The 20,626-nt window shown below is 42.2% G+C and overlaps 1 protein-coding gene across 5 annotated transcripts in view; it reads right to left on the bottom strand.

The window, feature by feature from the left end:
- The window catches only part of DNM3 (dynamin 3), a 301,949-nt gene that overhangs the window by 82,790 nt on the left and 198,533 nt on the right, over window positions 1-20,626 (bottom strand). For all 5 annotated transcript variants that reach the window (XR_012640541.1, XR_012640540.1, XM_074960900.1 and 2 more), the window contains one exon: window positions 14,692-14,801. Coding sequence is in view for 3 of the 5 variants with exons in the window: in XM_074960900.1 (XP_074817001.1) it covers window positions 14,692-14,801 (110 nt within the window). In the remaining 2 variants the exon portion in view is untranslated. The remainder of the gene's footprint in view (window positions 1-14,691; window positions 14,802-20,626) is intronic.

Genomic DNA, 20,626 nt, shown 5'->3' on the forward strand with positions numbered 1-20,626 from the left:
CTAAGTACGTCAACTTCAGCTACGTTATTCACGTAGCTGAAGTTGCATAACTTAGATCAATTTCCCTCCCCCTCTCCCCAGTGTAGACCAGAGCTTAGAGGGTGGTGAAGCACTGGATTGGGTTACCTAGGGAGGTGGTGGAATCTCCATCCTTAGAGGTTTTTAAGGCCTGGCTTGACAAAGCCCTGGCTGGGATGATGTAGTTGGTGTTGGTCCTGCTTGGAGCAGGGGGTTGGACTAGATGACCTCCTGAGGTCTCTTCCAACCCTAGTCTTCTATGATTCTACTCACTAAGGATCCACTGATGTCTCATGGAAAACTGTGAAATTTTCTTTGAAAACAATTGAAATTTTCTTCTTTCCCTTCCACTTTTTAGAATGACTAAAAATCATAGACTATCAGGATTGGAAGGGACCTCAGGAGGTCATCTAGTCCAACCCCCTGCTCAAAGCAGGGCCAATCCCCAATTTTTGCCCCAGATCTCTAAATTGCCCCTTCAAGGATTGAGTTCTCAACCCTGGGTTTAGCAGGCCAATGCTCAAACCACTAAGCTATCCCTCGCCAATATTTGCATAGAAACAGGATATTCTTTAAGCATCATCCGGTTATTTCCCATGGGATGCAGTAATCTTGGGATATCACTATCATCTCAATAGCAACTTACTGTGATGTCATGAACTTGGGTTTATGACATCAGACAGGGGAGTATGAAGCAGGAATAGGTGAACTTCTAAGCAACACAAATCTTGTTTATATACAAACATTTATAGCTGTGAAGAACATGGAAAGAGAAATACAGAAAATATACATGGAACTGCCAATGAGTAGTTTTTTTCTAGGTTTTCCATGATCAATTATTTAAATATTTGAATATTCTTCAGGGTGGATAAAAATCTATGGATTTTTTTAAAAGAAATTTAAAAACAGATTTTTGATTAAAATGTTTTTTGAGGGAAAAACCTATCTAAAGATAGTTTTAATTAACATACATTATAGCTCAAAATATCTCATCATGGAATAGGGATTCTAAATTCTAATTCTGTAGTATGAGACAATATATTCATGTAATGTTTAAGAAAACTTTTGTAAATGAGTTCCAATAGTTCATGCATTAGGGACCCAATCTTATGGGGTTCCACACGTTTCTATATAGATTTAGGTTAATCTTTCTATCTGCCCAATGGGACTCAGTGCTCAGTCTAGAAGATACCATCACAGATGCTTAGTTTTGTAGTTCTCAAACTGGATTTGTGTCTCCAGAGGTAACATGCTTGTTAACAGCAAAAATGTTTTTAAATAAATATATAGAGGTGAGAAATAACAGACCTCAACTCTATTGTCCCTCTGCAAATTTGTGTATACAGAGTCAATCCTTTAGCTCTCTCTAAAAGTGCATAGATTAAAAAAGTTCAATGAATAGAAGATTGTTGGGGTGGAACTGATCTGGACAAGGAGAAGTCTGGAGATAAATCTGAGAAGCGAGGGACATATGCTTGTTTTGTTAAAATATTATATGTTTGCTGTTGAAGAAAAAATCCAGAATACTTAACGTTGTTGTTTTAGTTAAATAAAACAATTTAAATGTCTGTCTGGTGGTGATCTCCTCCTAATACAGCATTGCAAGAAAATCTTCCAAATATTAATGATTAACCTGTTGAATTGAAGATAATTCACCTCTCAATTACTTCATAAATATCTGCTTTAGTTACCTTTGGTAAATGAAATAACCAAACAATCATTCATTTTCTGATATAGCTGTAAAACTAATCTGAAAAGTTTTTTCAAAATAAATCACTGTTTAAAAATATATAGTGTATACATTCTAAAAATGAAACCTACATCTATCTCCGAGTTGTGAAGAATATGTATTAAGGTTATAACAACCAACAAGAATGCACTTTTATGTAGAAAACTATGATTAAATTGAGTCTTCCTGACTAGTGATTTTAATCAAATCCACCCTGATATTCTTCAAATACTAACACAGGAAAACTGTGTAAAACCATACATATTCATACCCCTCTATTGTTTACACTATTTCCTCTTGTAAAGTATCATTTTAATGAAATCCTACATATTTAACAAAGACAAATGTTTCCATAATCACATTACTGAAAAGTAAACTAATACAAATATTTAATGTGAAGGAGACAAAAGATTAATGTTTTCTATTTACAAACTGTATAATACCTTATACACACAGTTCTATTCCTGTAAATAACAATTTGATGTTTTGAGATTAACTACATCAAATAGAGAAGTCATTTCTACTTCCAGGAAAAGTTATCGAGTTATATTTTTCTTTCTTCCCCCTCTAATCACACATTACTGGAAAGATGATGTGCTGAGACTTCTGTTTTTACTGTTACCTCTCAGCTATTAATAATTCTTGTGAACTCCCAGATATTTGATTGTTTCCCTCATATGTTGAGTCTGGTCATAACCTAAACTGTGAATTCTTTGTCTTAGGCATCTGTACAATGCCTAGCACAACGGAACTCTTATTGCCCCTAGGCACTACTGCCATATCAAATATAATATATACTGCAGAACACAATACCATACAATTAACAGTGACTGGACATTTACTCTAGTGACCTATCAACTCCTTTTCCTGAGACAGTACATCCACTAACCCAGTTACTATCTAGGTCATCCCCTTCATGGCAGGGTTTGAAGGCAGCTAGATATCCATTATGCAGGGCTGCCTGAAATGCCCCACCCACTAGCTTATGCACCAGGCAGAGCTCTCGTATAGAGCACTTTGCTTGCAACTAACAATGCTAACACTATAGTAAAAGTATGCATGACATAATTAATTTTTTCTTTCTTGCCCTAGATAGCAAAACGAAACCAAGTCAAAGCATAGAGGTGTGTAGAGCTCGGTGGACATGTAATACAGTTACAGAAATGGAATCGCTACTTATGTTTACCTTGTAATTCTGCCTTTCCAAAAGAGGATATATTGCATGGTAGTCTTGGTCCTGCTCTCAGCTCCCCTGCCCAAGACAATCAGAATGCCCCAAGATCTTTCTCTCCCTACTGCTAGAGGTGGTGGTGTGCCACCCTAGAAGTGATGCTTTTGTAACTTTCCAATCAGTTCCTGATTGAGTGGGAAATGAAGTAAAAACCAAGCCAATCACAACAAATAAAATGGCAAGGGAGGGATAGTTCAGTGGTTTGAGCATTGGCCTGCTAAATCCAGGGTTGTGAGTTCAATCCTTGAAGGGGCCGTTTAGGGATCTGGGGCAAAAATTGGGGATAGACCCTGCTTTGAGCAAGGGGTTGGACTAAATCTCCTGAGGTCCCTTCCAACCCTCATATTGTATGATTGAAAAGCCAGTGTCTCAGTAGGCAGAATAATGATGTAAAGATCACCACCACCTCTGAAAGAGTCTTCACCAACCCCTAAGAGAAGGTGGGTCAGTATGTGAGAATCCTGGAAGTTGTCTGCTTCAGAGAAGCAGAATTACAAGGCAAGTAAAAAATCTCTGTAGATAACATATGCTATTAATTATTATTAACAAACAAGTGTAGATAATGCATCCAACTCAATAAGGTAGAATGCCAAACGTTACTGAACAAGAGGAAAAAAAGTATGGGTGGGAGAGAATTTCATCTCAGTTATGGAGTGTTTGATGTGAGAATTGCCTAATTTATGTATTGCACTGGAAGTTACGTATAATAATTTTATGAAGTTCTGTGGTAAATCAGCCTATGGGAAAACCAGCTGAGCTTAGACTTCTAAACTCAGGGTTCAGGTACTTGGCAATAACAATGGTTCTCTAGCTACACAATTTCTGAGTCTGAGAGATACCTACTTTATCTCACATAGTTTCTCTGCTAAAGAAACCTAGTGAATGTATTTAATAAACTCAGACCATATACTTGGAATTAGGAATACTGCTAGAACCAGTATGAGAACACATTGGAAAATGAGAAGAGGGTTTTCCTACAGAAAATTTTAACTTTTCATTGAAAAACTTAACATTTCACTTATTATTACTATTAGTTCCAAAAGCTTCAGTTTTCAGCCAAAAACCTTGGTTTTCCATTCTTTCATGAAAACTCAATTTTCTGCAAAAAGCGCTTTTCATAAAAAATTGTTTAACTGAAAACCTAGCTTTCTATTGAAAACCACTTTCAATGGACCAACCACTCCAGAACTGGAATTAAATTTTCAAGTGCGCCCACTGTATCTGTAAATATATTGTGGTAGGTATGTTCTGCTGTTGCAATGTGTAATCTGAGAGTGTTTTTAGCCCACATTACTACAAATGGTTTGCTGGGTTGCCAGTTCTCACTATTTTATCATGAGTCTTGTGATATTTGGTGTTTTTCTTGATGCCTCAAAATTCCTGGAATCCTGTGGTTATGTGAGAATCTCAGTTTCCATTAAAAAAAAATCCAAAACAAAAAAAAGCTTCTAGCCCTCATGGTTGAAGAGATATGAAGGGGCTGACTATTTTTTTTTCAACACTTTGGGTTCTTCTAATTCCTATCCAAACTGTAATTTATTATATATCATAGCATTTTTATACTGTACTCTTGATCATTATTGCGCTCCAGGTTCACATAATTCATTTGCACATTAGGAGAAGATGGAGTTTGGATTCCTTTCAAGCAGTTTCATACAAGATTTGCAATGACCTACTTATTGATGTAGATGTTCCTTGACAATATCAACCCTGTGTGATGTTCCAGCAGCTTTTTATCTCATGGAGTTTGACCAAAACATCCAAGCACCTGATTTAGAGAACTGTATTTAGTATTACTCTGGGAAAGCTCTTAGTCATAACTGTCACAAAGCAGGGAGCATTTCTGGTTACTCTAAATAAATGCACATCTGCCCATGTTGAAATTAGTGTGTGTTTTTCCATCCCAGAATCATTTCAAAAGTCCCTATACTGATTTCTAAGCAAAGACATACTATAATATAATTATAATAGTACAAAGAGGCTCATAGATCAGGGCTAACAATTAAAAATCCTTTCAAACAAGGTTTTTTCAACCCAGTGGAAAGAAACGCAAACAGATCTAACGAATGTGAAATGGAGAAACTAATCTAAGGTGAAAGAAATATCATGAAAACAATCTGACTTTTGAAAGAAAATGTAACATCCAAATTAGTAGAGTTGTACCTAGAAAATGAGTTGCTAAGGCATTAAACAAATTTCAACAGTATGGCCCAAGGTTAACCAAAAGTCAGTCACACAGAGACACTCTGACAAAACAATGGAAGACACACCATTCAAGGGAGATCATGCGTGCGTCTGTCTGTGAGGGTGGGCATTGTGTGTGTGTGTGGGGAGAGGAATGGTGATGGGCCTTTCAATACAGCAGAGTGAATGGTACCAGGGATAGAGAATTCAATCTTGTTTAACATAACATACCTGTCTATAATCCAAATACTAAATCTTTTCATTATTGCACATGCCCAGTAAGTTATCCAGAATACATGTGCAGCCCACTCCCACATTCATACACTCACTTGCCCGTGACCTGTCCATGACTTTTACTAAAAATAACTGTGACTAAATCATAGCCTTAATGATAGCACATATGGCTGGTGTCAGGGCCAGGGCCAGGGCTGTCCTTACCCATACACAAAGTATGCAGCTGCGTAGGGCATCCAGAAATTTGGGGCATCAAATTTCCAGGTGCCCTACGGAGCTGCATGCTGCTCCAGGCCCTGCTCTGGCTCTTCCCCAGGGCCTCCACCCCTGCCTTGCCTCTTCCCACCCCGTCCCCACTCCCCTGAGGACTCCAGAAGCGGTCAGCCAGCACTCCCCAGTAAGTAGAGCAACCCAGCTCCAGCCTGCTCCGCTCCCCTGGCTCCCAGCCACACTGCCAGCAAGTGCTGGGGGGCAGTTTTCCCCCCTCCCCCCAAGCCTGGGAGCCAGGGGAGCAGAGCAGGCTGGGGCCAGGTCACTCCACTTCCCACAGGAAGTGGCCAGCCAGCCTCCACCCCCACATGGAGGCCTGGGGCCAGCCACCCCCCTCTTCCCCACAGAGGCCTGGGGCCTCACACAGCCCCCCTGTGGAGGGGCTGCATAGGACACCAAAATAGCTAGGGACAGCCCTGGTCAGCGCTTCTGCACCTGCAGGATTCCTGTCACATCAGCCCCAAATTTTGTTGCCCCAGAACATTCCATCAAGTTACCTGCCATATAAAAAAGCAGAGCTAATGTGGTCTCACTCTTTAACCAGTAGCTGAAAAAAATTGTACTTAAAACCACAGGGGAAGATCTTTAAGTTGCCTACAGTGCTGGCAGCAGTGCTTAGGGTAGATTTCATTGTACAGTGGTCACTCTTAAATTGCTGATTACCGTCGTAAACCATAGAGCTTGATGTCAATATTTGCAATTTCTCTAGCAATTCCTTCATACTTATGTAACCATACCTATGTATCGAAGGCAAAACTGGCATGTTTTTAAGGGAAACCGCTGTATAATTTCCATTTCAATTCTTCTTCTATATGTGTATCAACATATTTTTGTGCACAGGCAGCTGCTGAGATATAATGATGATGGGCCTGCTATACCTTGATAAGTAGATGTACTGTAAGTGGCATGTAATTATTAGAGAATATATAAAGCAAAAAAACATCAAGTTAGATTATAAGGAGGCATTTATCCACACTCAGAAGTTGCAAATATGCCATGACAAATACAGCTAGAAATTATAGAGCTGGAATGTCTGTGAAATATGCAGTACTGAGCTCATAAACCACTAAGGCCCTGATTCTGAACAAAAAAAACCAAAACCCACACACTACTGCACCCACACCCTCTTAACCTGAACAATCCTGTTGAAGTCAGTGAAACTACTCACAGGCTTACAGATAACTCCATGTGATGTAGCATTGGGTCCAAAAACAGAAATGTTTGCCATCTGAAATTATTTTGTGAATTTCTGGGTCTTTTTATATTTATTGCATCATAATAGAATTGACTTTAAAAGTCTAGAGTTGAATGCAGACTGATCCACATTTTTGGAGTGAAAAACTAAAAAGTTGCATATATTGGATATTTTCACTTTGGTTGAAAATTACCATAAAATGAAAAAAAAATGCATACACAATGTGTGTTTAATATACAGCCATGTAAAAAGGAACAGGAATCTAAACATTCAATAAATATACACATTCAAGACCGGTATTTTTGATATTAACTCAACTCTAAGTAAGCTAGATACAATACACTGGATTTGAAGTGTGCTTTGGCATATTGTTATACACACCTGAAACTCCGTAACAGCAGTTTTTAAATACAGGCAGCCAGTTTTTTTAAAGGAAAGAATAAATGCAATGAAGTTAGGGCTCTGCAAATATTTTCTTTATGAAGCCATCCATCTGTAGTAAGTTAGCAGCAATGTGTGACTAACATTTTCTACAAAGGCGTGCCATTTCAGTTCACTACAATAAGTATGTGTGTTAATTAAAATTAATTACACATGCCTCTCAAAATATTTCTTTTTTTCCAGAAGAACCAAACAGAACATCTCTGAGACAATGCTAGGAAAGAAAAGTGCTTGAGCTTTACTCTACAAATCAGACCCACTTGAGTAGTCCCACTGAAGTCTATTGATCTTTTAAATTAACATAACTATTGTCCTAATGGGGAAAATGAGCAGAGAGAGAATAATATACTAATCATTGTAGACTACCTTGATTATGAAAGTGTCTAAATTTCAAAATATATCCATCACAGAACTATATCCATAACTCATGTCTCACTGATCATCAGTGCTTGCAGTAATAACTTAAATCAGCACAGAACTATCCAATTAATACTCTAGAATGCAATTAGTACAGCTTCTATCTTAGATATAACTCAGCCTTTAGGATTCCATTGTTTCTGGACATGGAGTTGTTTGTTATAATCACACATGTTGGTAGAGTAATACTAACAATTAACAGAAAACAACATGATTTGCCTAAGAGCAGTGTATAATAGTATAATGGGTAGAATAAAACAGAAGTAAATTTAGTTATTTCCTAGGTACCATCCCTATAGAAAGGGTTGGCAAAATTAAATGTTTTCTATAATTTTGATTAAAATAAACATTGATATTATCAAAGTATATTTTCAATTTTTATCAATTTAAATGTTCACAGTTGTGCAAAATTATGGGGTTTAAGCTTTTTTTCCCCTTATCGATTTAAACTGTCAGTTGTGGGAAACTGAAGAGGGCAACAATGATTATTTAATGCCAATAGATGTTGAGTTTCAAAGAATTTAAGCTTTCTAACTGTTAAAACAGAAACTGTCAACAGTATGTCAAAATATACAAAGTAAATAGCTTTAACTCAAACACTAAAGTTCTCAAGCGGCATTTTTCTTATCTTGCCTATCTGTGAATTTTGATTATTGATGGAAGTATTTTTTTTGTTGGTTAGCGTGTGTACAGGAAAATTGACATTTGCCTATAAAAATCCAACCCTTCCAAGCCTACCTATGTAGCACTTTAAAAAATACTAAATAAATGAGCAAATGTTGACTGCTGCACCTACTTCCAGTGTGTCAGAGAACATTGTTTCTTCCAGCAAACAGCTTCGTTCACTGACTCAGCAATATTTTGGCAAACTGCAGCAATAAACTTGATTGTTCCCTATAAACCACTAAAAAAATCTTACTTTTTTGGTATGTGTCCATAATTCTACAGGTAATGAGGCCTCCTTGCAGCTAAACACAACAAATATGCTATTTGTGATGACTTTAGCATTGCTGCTGCTTCTTTTTAAGAGCTTTTTTTGCTCTGTAATGCCAGGCCTAAGACCTCTATGCTGGTGTCCCCTACCTGCAAATGCTGTGTTCTGCTATTTCCCCTGAATGGTGATATAAATGAAAGGACTGATAACGCAGAGCAGTAAGCTACTGAACTGCAATTGGGGCTTAAAACTTATTTGTTAAATCGGATTTCTTTAGATTACAACTGCTTCAATACTGAACTGAACAGAATCCAGAAGTTTGCTGTAGTTTACAAACCTCAAAAAACTGTTTTCTGGATAAAATTCATCTGGATTTTTTTAACGCACTCTCACTCCCTCATTTGTAACACCACATATGGGGCTATGAATAGGCTCAGCCCCTAGCTCTCCCTGGGGCTTGGCTTTCTTGGTAAATCAAAAACAGTAATAAAACACACACCTCAGCCTAAGCTTCCTCCCTGAGCTTGGCTTCCATCCAGCACCTCCTTTGTCTTAGCTCCCTGCAGTAGTTTCCTCTCTTTTGGGTGCCACCTCTATCCCCCTTATATCTTGGGGTGGTGGTAACCAGCTGCCATGTGGCAGCCAGAAGAAATTTAAGAGCTTTATTCAAGCTTACAATTCCTGCTAATGGGATGGGACTTACAAGAGGCATGCCACTTGGTACATTGCTTCCCTCCCAGAACATCTACTCTGCCACCTTTGCAACCCACATAGGACCCACCCAACTCCCCAAGTCACACACTGCCTCCAGAAGACCCAGTCTCTTCTCTGCCTGTGGCATTTCTTGTGCCATAGTCCCGAATGACATTCTTGAGCATCCCCTAGGGTCCAGGAAACGTTCCCTATCTCTCCTGAAGACAACTACCCAAGCTAATGAATGAGTATGGCACCCCTCCCCAGAGTCAGCCTACTTGCCCCCTATGCATAGGGGAGTGATGGCGGAGGGACAACTCAGAACAAGTTCTGCTGTCTGCCGTTGTTCATCTCTGAATAAGCTCTCCCACACCAACATGGGAACACACTGCGACATCACCGCTACTCATTCAGCAGTCACACGACACTCCCATGGGTATCTCAGCCCATGCAGCTTCAGCTAGACCATGTAACTTCTGATAGTCACAATCCACATAGGGGCTGGTGGCTCACCCCATCATCTAGGTAAGCATCATTTTGGTTTTTCTTTCAGTGTTCCCAAGACTTTATCTTCACAATGGTTCCTCTACCTGCCTTACCATTCGTTCCTCAGACTGAAGCTTCAGCCTCCAGACAGCTTCCACCAGGGGACAGCAGGTGCTGGCACACCCAAGTGCCAATATTAGCTATTCCATCAGGCCCTCTATTATTTGGGTCCTTAGTGTGAGTCTGTGTAACTGCAGAGAAACATCTCTTGTTCTCCAGACCCACCTCTCCACCCACACACCCCACTACGGACAACCATGAGGAGAGAGGACCCTGATAAGATCATTCGGTTTCTTCTAGAGAGTATGGCTAGGGGAGGGGATGCAGCAGTCTCCATTTTCCCCTGGAGCCAGGTAGGGAGAGATGAGGGAGCCTCTTTCCCTCTCTGCCACCCTGGAAGGGAAAGGGCATCAAACAGGAGAACACAGCTTCCTGTGGGGAAAAGGGTAGATAAGGGACTCCCCACCAGACAATTCTTCTCCCCATCAGGTGCTGGTGCTGCTCCCGCTACTGGCAGGTAAAGGCAGGAGCCAGCAAACAACTCTCCAGCCAGCAAACAAAACAGACCAGCTTCCTCCCATGGCTCCGTAGCTCCAAAATCTCCCTCTGGTGTGTCCCTTTTTCACCAGGAGAGAAGAAGCAAGAAGAGGGAGCTGATCTCCCCTAAATTCAGGAGAAGACGTGGAAGGGGAACTCTCCCTCTGCTTACAGCAGAGAGGAGGAAGATGCACTCCTCACACTTCTCCTTATTCAAACCCCTTCTGATATCCATAAGGAGTCAGCAGAAATTGCAGCAGCTTAATACAAGGTTCGAATACCTGCCAATAGAGTGAGTCAACCAAAAAGCTCTGCCTCTCTGTTACAAGGCTGAAAGGGTTCTTTTAAGGTGGCACAGAAACAAATTAAATGAAACAGCACCAGTGCTAATTTGTAATGAGAGAGGTGCCGGGGCTCCAGCAATTTTTTTTTTACTTTCATAACTGACGCAGCAAGCCCAGAGGTGCCGGGACTATGAACTGCCAAGCCTAGAGGCACAAATTAAGCACTGAATTGCACTATCTGGAATTCCACAGCCATTAGTAAGATCATCAGAGACTATGATTGCTTCCCCTTATTAACTAAAGACAGCTGGAACTGTTGTACAGTTCCTAAAAAGAGGCATATTTGCGACTATAATGCTTGTTCCAAGCTAAAGTACTTGCCTGAAAGAAAGAAAAAAATCCATCAGTGAATAGTTTTACGGGAAATATGTGGGGAGTGGGCAAAACGTTTGTGCTGAAATCCTAGAATAAAAGTAAACTTTCAGGGAAAGACAGAATTATCATCTTTTGTTTGTTCTTGAACTTTGCCCAGGAGCCTCGGGCTTATTCATCATGCAGCCGTTGGATGTGGACCTACTGTTCATGAGCATAGGATTGGACAGAAAATCCTCTCCCTGGCTTTATTAGCTCTGCTTATGACAGAATGCTAGTTAATCGTTGTGAAAATGGGAGAGCGAGTCAAATGGCAGTTTCTCAAATACCATTTGCTCTAGCCCCAAATGCTTCTACCTAGGTAAATCAAAAGAGCCCACATACATTAATATGCCCCGGCATGTGAAATTTAGTAGTACGTATGGTTTAAATACATGGTATCTCTCTACAGCTTTTAACAATTATTTGGTTTGCTGGAAACCTCTAGTTTCTTTTTCCTTCTGTTTAGGCAATGTTACTCGGATAAGCAGCATATCCCTCCTATTCCATTTCAGGGATTTAATTTAGAAAGCAATCAGAAAGGAATTTAAATTCATTATTTCACAACGCAGGCTCTTCATACACACACAATTATGTTTCATTACATGAGAATTTATCTTCTCCATGAAATCAATTGCCATAGTCTTCGTTCATTACACGTTACCAAATCACATTTGATTTCTGTCAGAGCGCTGTTGACTTCTGCAGTAAATCAAAATGACAGATTGTTAGTTTCCTTACTCATCTATCTACAGTCTCCTATTCAAGCCTGTCTATGCTTCTTTTCAGCAAAACTAGGATTTCCCCAGTAACTGTATTTCACAACTGGGGAGGTTTTCATAAATGGAAAAAATGCAGTATGCATAATCCAGGAAGCTATTGAAATGTACAGTATCAGAAACATATGGCTACAGGAAATACCTTGGCAGTAAGAGGCTGGGAATGAGAGAACAGTCATCAAGAAAACTCTCTTGACTAAAGGGAGACCTGGCTTTAACAATTTAAATATTTTTAAATGCACACGAAGAAACTTTGCCTAGGCGATGCACAAAAATTGGGTGCTGGTTGAGATTAAGGAGGAAAGTGGAACACAGGATGACCCACATACCATTCTGGGATGTTATAGTAGATGGCTTTACTACTGTTCTTTAATTATCTGTGTCTTAAATACTGAAATCATTGGAGTCTCAGAAATCCTCAACAGGTAAAAATTAAAAAAAGGTGACTTCTTTCTCAGTTAGTAGCATATGAAAGGAGTGACTAGACACGGAGTTTATTTTATACTAATAAAAAAGTGAACAGTGCAGACTCTCACAGTTAACAGTCCTCTTCCCCCTCCCCCCAAAACCCCCCAGAAAAACATCTTCATGATCAATGAACTTTAAAATAAAATGATATCCATTATACCAGTGGATCTAAACCTTTTCCATCCAAGAACTTCCACCCCCAACCTAGCAAGGTGGGAAGAGCAGGGTGGTCACAACCCCAATACATGTTCACAACCACCAGGCTGAAAGCCCCAGCACTAGATCGTTTCATCCAAGCCTCAACACCCCCACAATGCTACTGCAGGGTACAGTTCCTACTGTGAGGCAGTATTAGATATTAAACCAGTACAACACTTAATTTCAGCCAAAAAGAGACATTTCTAGAAAGATCAAAGGAAAATCAGCTGCATTGTGGTAGCAAAGAAATTGCCATTTTAAATATAGTTTAATAAAAGGATTCCCATGAACAAGGAGCCCATCTCTTCTTGCTACGGAATTCTACTTAGACAACATTATTCTGGCATCTTATTGGTGCACTGTCATGTCCTGTCATGCCCATATATATTTCAGGATGCTTTTAATGCAACTTCAGAATGCAGGAGGCCCAGACAAAAACCAAGTGTGTAGTAGTTCTAACAGATTTTACACATATGAATCTAAAATCCTCACTCCACAATCTACATGAAGATCCGGTGAAAATGCACACGTGAAAAATCACTCTGCCCCTTTTTTGTGAACCGGAAAAGGTAAATGATTTGTTTCTCTCCTTTCTTCACAGCAGTTTACCCATTAATATTTAAAAAGTACAAAATATTCATAACCATTAGCAAAACAAAGGAGAATTGTCCCTGCGGAACATAAGGCCCTCTGGCCCAAGGGGCTGAACTACATGCGTTCCTTAAAAAAATATTCCTATACTCTGCACAGAATCAATAAAATTGACAAGGATCCATCACTACAAAGTTATATTCCATAACTGAGCTATGTGTGTAAACAGTTAAATTACATTTCAGGTTCCTCAGATAACTTCTCTTACATTTCAAAATAAAACTTCTAAAAAGGCAAAAAAGGTTTAAAAAGATTTCTGCGGAGTCTAGAAATGCAAATGGTCAAGTGTTTTAGCTCATGTTCCTAACGATTATTTGTGAGATATTTTCCAAGTGCAGTGTTTGAAACAGAATACGAACATGCGAGCCCAGCCCAACAGTTTACCAGGTGTACTGCAAGACTTTACGGGCATTCAAGCATGAGACGCAAACTTAGTCTCTCACTCCTGAAGCCAGCAGCAGCTGGGAGTGGTTCAGAGATAGCCCACTCAGCCCTTGTGGGAGAGAGTGCCTCATTTTGCTGGAATGATCACTTCTGGCCAGTTCAGGAGCAATAACAACCGATTCTACAGAGTCCTATCCAGCCCTTCTTAGCTGGAAAGACATTTCAGCACATCACAAAGCTTTGGAGGGTGAGGTGAGTGAAGGAGAAGATAAAGGACAAGTATTACAGGTACTTAAACTGATTTTTTGAAAATAGGACTCCAGAAAATGCAGCTTATCTACTGAAATGCTATAGCTTCATTGAGCCAACTGCAAGCATGACTCCTCCCTTTAGAAAGAGAGCACTGATCACTTGCATTTGTGTGTTTGTTGTAGTGTTCACCTTTCTTTTCTGTTTGTACATGCTAGTCATACTCTCCTGCTTTTTAGAAGAATATCTCCACAGGGGTACAACACTCTCACCACTCAATACTCAGAAGCTGCAGGCTTGCTGGAAAAGTGTCAGGTGCTTAATTAAGATTCGAATGAATTAGGAAGACAGAGGTATCTCATTCATTCGTCCCTCAACTGTTTTTCAAAAAACACCTACAGTGTCTGATGACGAGAGACATATTGTTGCTGTAGAATTGAGGGGCCAATCCTCAACTGGTGTAGGTTAATATAGCTCTATTGACGTCAATGGAGCTTGCCAATTTCAGCCAGGATCTAGCCCATAAAGTACAAAAGTCTCAGATGGAAGGTCCAGCGACACAAAAATAGGACAGGGAGGGGATCGGTCACTCATTCAAAAGAAGAAAATGACCAGCCATGGTCCTGAATCCACACCATGACCAGTGAGAATGATGTAAGGATGCTAACCTTTGGTGCCATGCATCAGGATTAAAGGAATAGCACAGAAAGAGATGAGATGACAGCATTTAAGAGGTTTAATGTCTCATTTCATGGGAACACCAAAACTGCAGTCATTTCATTAAATTGTAAATCTTCTCAGACCTATTTGAAAAGCACTGGCTGGCACCTTCCCTTACCTTTGCTCCGTGTTAAACAAGGCAAAAATATGTTTGCTAGACATGAAGCTCTTTTCAACATCCCGCACTTTCAGGTTGTCCAAGGGAAGCATGTACTTCTTTTCCTTTTCCTATTAAAAATAAAACCACAAATACTGTAATATGTTTCAAAGAAAGCAGACATCAGCATGCTATAGTTTAGTTAGCGACTATTCTGTTTACTATCTTGACACCAACACTGCTATCAAAGACTAAAGGAATACCTAAAACAAATTATCTTACCCATAATTGGGTGAGCTTGGGTGCATACCAAATTATATAGTCCTCCATCCCTTTCTTTCAGTTAGCTGAAGGACAGTATGCTGTGGGACCCTATTCCAGCGGAGGGGCTAACAGAGGGAGTTTGCCCGGGATCTGTCCGAGAGGAGGTACGCTAAGTGCTGCATTGGGGGGACTGTGTTGGTGAGTATCTGAGTGTCTGTTGTGGGGACAGTTTGTCAGTTTGACTGTGTGCTGGATCCTTGTGAAAAGTGTGAATTGGGAGTGCTTTGTTCCAGGTGAGCCTTGAGAGGGCCTCACTGTTGCAAAAAGGCAGACAGCTGCGAACCAGCTGAGTGGTGAACAGCAGAGAGGATAACAGAGGGAGTTTGCCTGGGGAGAGCCCACTGTGGCTTTCATCTTACAGGCTTCTCTGAGTAGTTACTACAACACCCGAGGAAGCTCTTAGAAGGAAGGTAATATGGATGGTGAGCGTTCAGCTGTTACCTGCACAGGATGTGCCATGTTTGTCTTTCTTCCACAGGACAGAAGCGACTTTGTCTGTACAAAGTGCAAGCTGGTCTCCATATTGGAAGAGAAGGTTCAAGGTCTGGAGAAACAAGTATTGATCCTGTGTCAGGATATGCTTCTACGGGCACAACTTTCTGAAGATTCAGAGTGGGCTGTGCAGCAGGGACAGAAGCACGGTGAAGAAATTTGGCAGCATGTGACCTCCAGAAGAAGAAAGGGGAGCATCCATGTACCAGCAATGCAGATACAGGTAAGCAACTGTTTTCATGTTCTCTTCACAGGTACTAATGTGGAGAGTGGACTAGATGATACATCTGCGGGAAGGGAGCAGAAGGAGACTTTGCCAATTGGAAGGCATGAGATGCACTGTCTTAGGGAAGGGAGTTCCATGACCACCGCCCCCAAGAGAAGGAGGTGGGTGGTGGTGGTTGGGGACTCCCTCCTCAGGGGGCTGAGTCATCTATCTGCTGCCCCGACCGGGAAAACTGAGAAGTCTGCTGCTTGCCAGGAGCTAGGATTCATGATGTGATGGAGAGACTGCCGAGACTCATCAAGCCCTCGGACCGCAACCCCTTCCTGCTTCTCCATGTGGGCACCAATAATACTGCCAAGAATGAGCTTGAGCGGATCACTGCAGACTATGTGGCTCTGGGAAGAAGGATAAAGGAGTTTGAGGTGCAAGTGGTGTTCTCGTCCATCCTCCCTGTGGAAGGAAAAGGCCTGGATAGAGACCGTCGAAGCGTGGAAGTCAACGAATAGCTACGCAGGTGGTGTTGGAGAGAAGGCTTTGGATTCTTTGACCATGGGATGGTGTTCCAAGAAGGAGGAGAGCTAGGCAGAGACACGCTCCACCTAACGAAGAGAGGGAAGAGCATCTTCGCAAGCAGGCTGGCTAACCTAGTGAGGAGGGCTTTAAACTAGGTTAACTGGGGGAAGGAGACCAAAGCCCTGAGGTAAGTGGGATACCGGGAGGAAGCAAGAGCAAGAGGGGAAGCGCAAGAGGGGAAGGCTCCTGCCTCATACTGAGAAAGTGGGACGATCAGCGAGTAACCTCAAGTGCCTATACACAAATGCAAGAAGCCTGGGAAACAAGCGGGGAGAACTGGAAGTCATAGAATCATAGGGTTGGAAGGGACCTCAGGAGGTCATCACCAGACCAGGGCGATGAGGTAGACAAGGCTTTCTTCCGGCAACTAACAGAAGTTACTAGATTGCAGGCCCTGGTTCTCATGGGAGACTTCAATCACCCTGATATCTGCTGGGAGAGCAATACAGCGGTGCACAGACAATCCAAGAAGTTTTTTGGAAAGTGTAGGGGACAATTTCCTGGTGCAAGTGCTGGAGGAACCAACTAGGGGCAGAGCTCTTCTTGACCTGCTGCTCACAAACTGGGAAGAATTAGTAGGGGAAGCAAAAGTGGATGGGAGCCTGGGAGGCAGTGACCATGAGATGGTCGAGTTCAGGATCCTGACACAGGGAAGAAAGGAGAGCAGCAGAATACGGACCCTGGACTTCAGAAAAGAGACTCTGACTCCCTCAGGGAACTAATGGGCAGGATGGAAAAGAGGGGGAAAGGAGTCCAGGAGAGCTGGCTGTATTTTAAAGAATCCTTATTGAAGTTACAGGAACAAACCATCCCAACATGCAGAAAGACTAGCAAATATGGCAGGCGACCAGCTTGGCTTAACAGTGAAATCCTTGCTGATCTTAAACATAAAAAAGAAGCTTACAAGAAGTGGAAATTTGGACAGATGACTAGGGAGGAGTATAAAAATATTGCTAGGGCATGCAGGGGTGTAATCAGGAAGGCCAACGCAAAACTGGAGTTGCAGCTAGCAAGGGATGTGAAGGGTAACAAGAAGGGTTACTACAGGTATGTTAGCAACAAGAAGGTGGTCAGGGAAAGTGTGGGACCGTTACTGAATGGGGAAGGCAACATAGTGACAGATGATGTGGAAAAAGCTGAAGTACTCAATGTTTTTTTTGCATCCGTCTTCACAAACAAGGTCAGCTCCGAGACTGCTGCACTGGGCAGTACAGTATGGGGAGGAGATGAGCAGCCCTCAGTGGTGAAAGAACAGGTTAAAGACTATTTAGAAAAGCTGGACATGCACAAGTCCATGGGTCCCGATCTAATGCATCCAAGGGTGCTGAGGGAGTTGGCTGATGTAATTGCAGAGCCATTGACCATTATCTTTGAAAATTCGTGGCGATCGGGGGAGGTTCCGGATGATTGGAAAAAGGCAAATATAGTGCCCATATTTTAAAAAAGGGAAGAAAGAGAACCCAGGGAACTACACCGGTCAGACTCACTTCAGTCCCCGACAAAATAATAGAGCAGGTCCTCAAGGAATCCATTTTGAAGCACTTGGAGGAGAGGAAGGTGATCAGGAACAGTCAGCATGGATTCACCAAGGGCAAGTCATGCCTGACCAATCTGATTGCCTTCTATGATGAGATAACTGGCTCTGTGCATATGGGGAAAGCGGTGGATGTGATATACCTTAACTTTAGCAAAGCTTTTGATATCGTCTCCCACAGTATTCTTGCCAGCAAGTTAAAGAAGTATGGATTGGATCAGCGGTGGCCAATCTGAGCTTGAGAAGGAGCCAGAATTTACCTATGTACATTGCCAAAGAGCCACAGTAATACATCAGCTCCCCGTGCCTGCCAGCAGCCCTGCTGACCAGCGCCTCTCCCTCCCTCCCCATGCCTCCTGTGGCATGCAGGAAGCTCTGGGAGGGCGGGGGCGTGGCAGGCTCAGGGAAGGGGGCAGGAAGGAGTGGGGGCCTTGGCGGAAGGGGTGAAGTAGGGGCAGGGCCTGTGGCAAAGTCAGGGGTTGAGCAGTGATCATACACACACCCCTGCACATTGGAAAGTTGGCATCTGTAGCTCCAGCCCCAGAGTTGGTGCCTGTGCAAGGTAGGGTGACCAGATGTCCCGATTTTATAGGGACAGTCCTGATTTTTGGAGCTTTTTCTTACATAGGCACCTATTACCCCCCAACCCCTGTCCAGATTTTTCACACTTGCTGTCTGGTCACCCTAATGCAAGGAGCCACATATTAACTTCTGAAGAGCCGCATGCGGCTCTGGAGCCACAAGTTGGCCACACAGGATTGGATGAATGGACTATAAGGTGGACAGAAAGCTGGCTAGATTGTCGGGCTCAATGGGTAGTGATCAACGGCTCAATGTCTAGTTGGCAGCCGGAATCAAGCAGAGTGCCCCAAGGATCGGTCCTGGGGTCGGTTTTGTTCAACATCTTTATTAATGATCTGGATGATGGGATGAATTGCAACCTCAGCAAGTTTACAGAAAACACTAAACTGTGGGGAGAGGTAGATACACTGGAGGGTAGGGATAGGGTCCAGAGTGACCTAGACAAATTGGAGGATTGGGCCAAAAGAAATCTGATGAGGTTCAACAAGGACAAGTGCAGAGTCCTGCACTTAGGACAGAAGAATGCCATGCACCGCTATAGACTGGGGACCGACTGGCTAAGCAGCAGTTCTGCAGAAAAGGACCTGGGGATTATGGTGGATAAGAAGCTGGATATGGAGTCAGCACTGTGCCCTTGTTGCCAAGAAGGTCAACGGCATATTGCGCTGTATTAGTAGGAGCATTGCCAGCAGATTGAGGGAAGTGATTATTCCCCTCTATTTGGCACTGGTGAGGCCACACCTGGAGCACTGCGTCCAGTTTTGGTCCCTGCACTGCAGAAGGGATGTGGACAAATTGGAGAGAGCCAAGCGGAGGGCAACAACTTCCTGCCACCGGTGAGTGCAGGCCCAGGCCTGCTGCACTCCTCAGGGGAGTGGGGGCGTGGCTGGGGCAGAGCAGGGGCGCGAAAGAGCAGGGCAGGGAAGGAAGAGCTGGAGCAGCATGCAGCTGCACAGGGCACCAGGAAATTTGGTGCCCCAAATTTCCTGGTGCTCTACGCAGCTGCGTACTTTGCGTATGGGTAAGGATGTCCCTGGTTCCAAAGAGGATGGAGCTAGGCTGTTCTCGGTGGCAGGTGACCGAACAAGAAGCAACCGTCTCAAGCTGCAGTGGGGGAGGTCTAGGTTGGATATTAGGAAACACTATTTCACTGGGAGGGTAGTGAAGCACTGGATTGGGTTACCTAGAGAGGTGGTGGAAACTCCATCCTTAGAGGTTTTTAAGGCCCAGCTTGACAAAACCCTGGCTGGGATTATTTAGTTGGGGATTGGTCCTGCTTTGAGCAGGGGATTGGACTAGATGACCTCCTGAGGTCTCTTCCAACCCTAATATTCTATGATTCTAATTGTAAGAAAAAATAATACTATTGAAAGAGGAGTGGTTTTAAAGCCTTTTTTTCCAAGCACAGGGTTAGAGGGATGTAAATAAAGGTAATGGTGACTATTGATTTCTCCTCAGCACTTGACATTTCATTGAAGATCTGGGTGATTTCAAGGAATTTCGCTGGTGGCCACCATGTGCCAAACAGGTTTCCCATGTATTAGTGTATCAAGCCACTACTACTATTTTTAGAGCACTAGTGAGAGCCCCACGAGGCCAGGTCTATAGACCTGGGCTGGGAGGCTCACTCCAAAACGCTGTGGGGACATACCAAAAGTGCTTTTACAAATGAGACCCTTTTACAGATGGGGAAAGACACCAAGAAGTGAAGTGATTCACCCAAGAGCTGTGATTAGAACCTATTTCTCCTGACTCTCAGGCTGGTGCCCTAGCTCCTAGACAATACTATTTACAATATTATTTATAACACAAAAACATAGTACAATTAACCAAAATACGTTTTAGAACACCATTCACTTTACTCCATCTTAGAATCTTCCTTATAAAAGATTAATCCTTCAAGGATGTCTAAATTATTTATACAGGTTAGACTCTTGGATATTCCTATGAAGGGAGACAGAAGGATGTCTATGTTTCAAAGTCCTTCAGAGACAACATATTGGACATGAGAAGCCAGGGTTACAGAACTATTTAGTTCAGGAAAAAAGGCATCACACATCCACTACGACATTCAAGAGATACAAAGCTCATTGCAATTTTAAAAAAACCCAACTCTCCCCGTCCAGAAAAAGGAACTATCACCTCCACATGAACTACCATGTTTCAAGCAATAGATGAGCCCAACAACAAGTCAGCCTTAGAGCAATTACTTTATCCTGTGGAAG

Source organism: Natator depressus, chromosome 8 (genome assembly GCF_965152275.1).
Source record: "Natator depressus isolate rNatDep1 chromosome 8, rNatDep2.hap1, whole genome shotgun sequence".
NCBI classification, from domain to species: Eukaryota; Metazoa; Chordata; order Testudines; family Cheloniidae; genus Natator; species Natator depressus.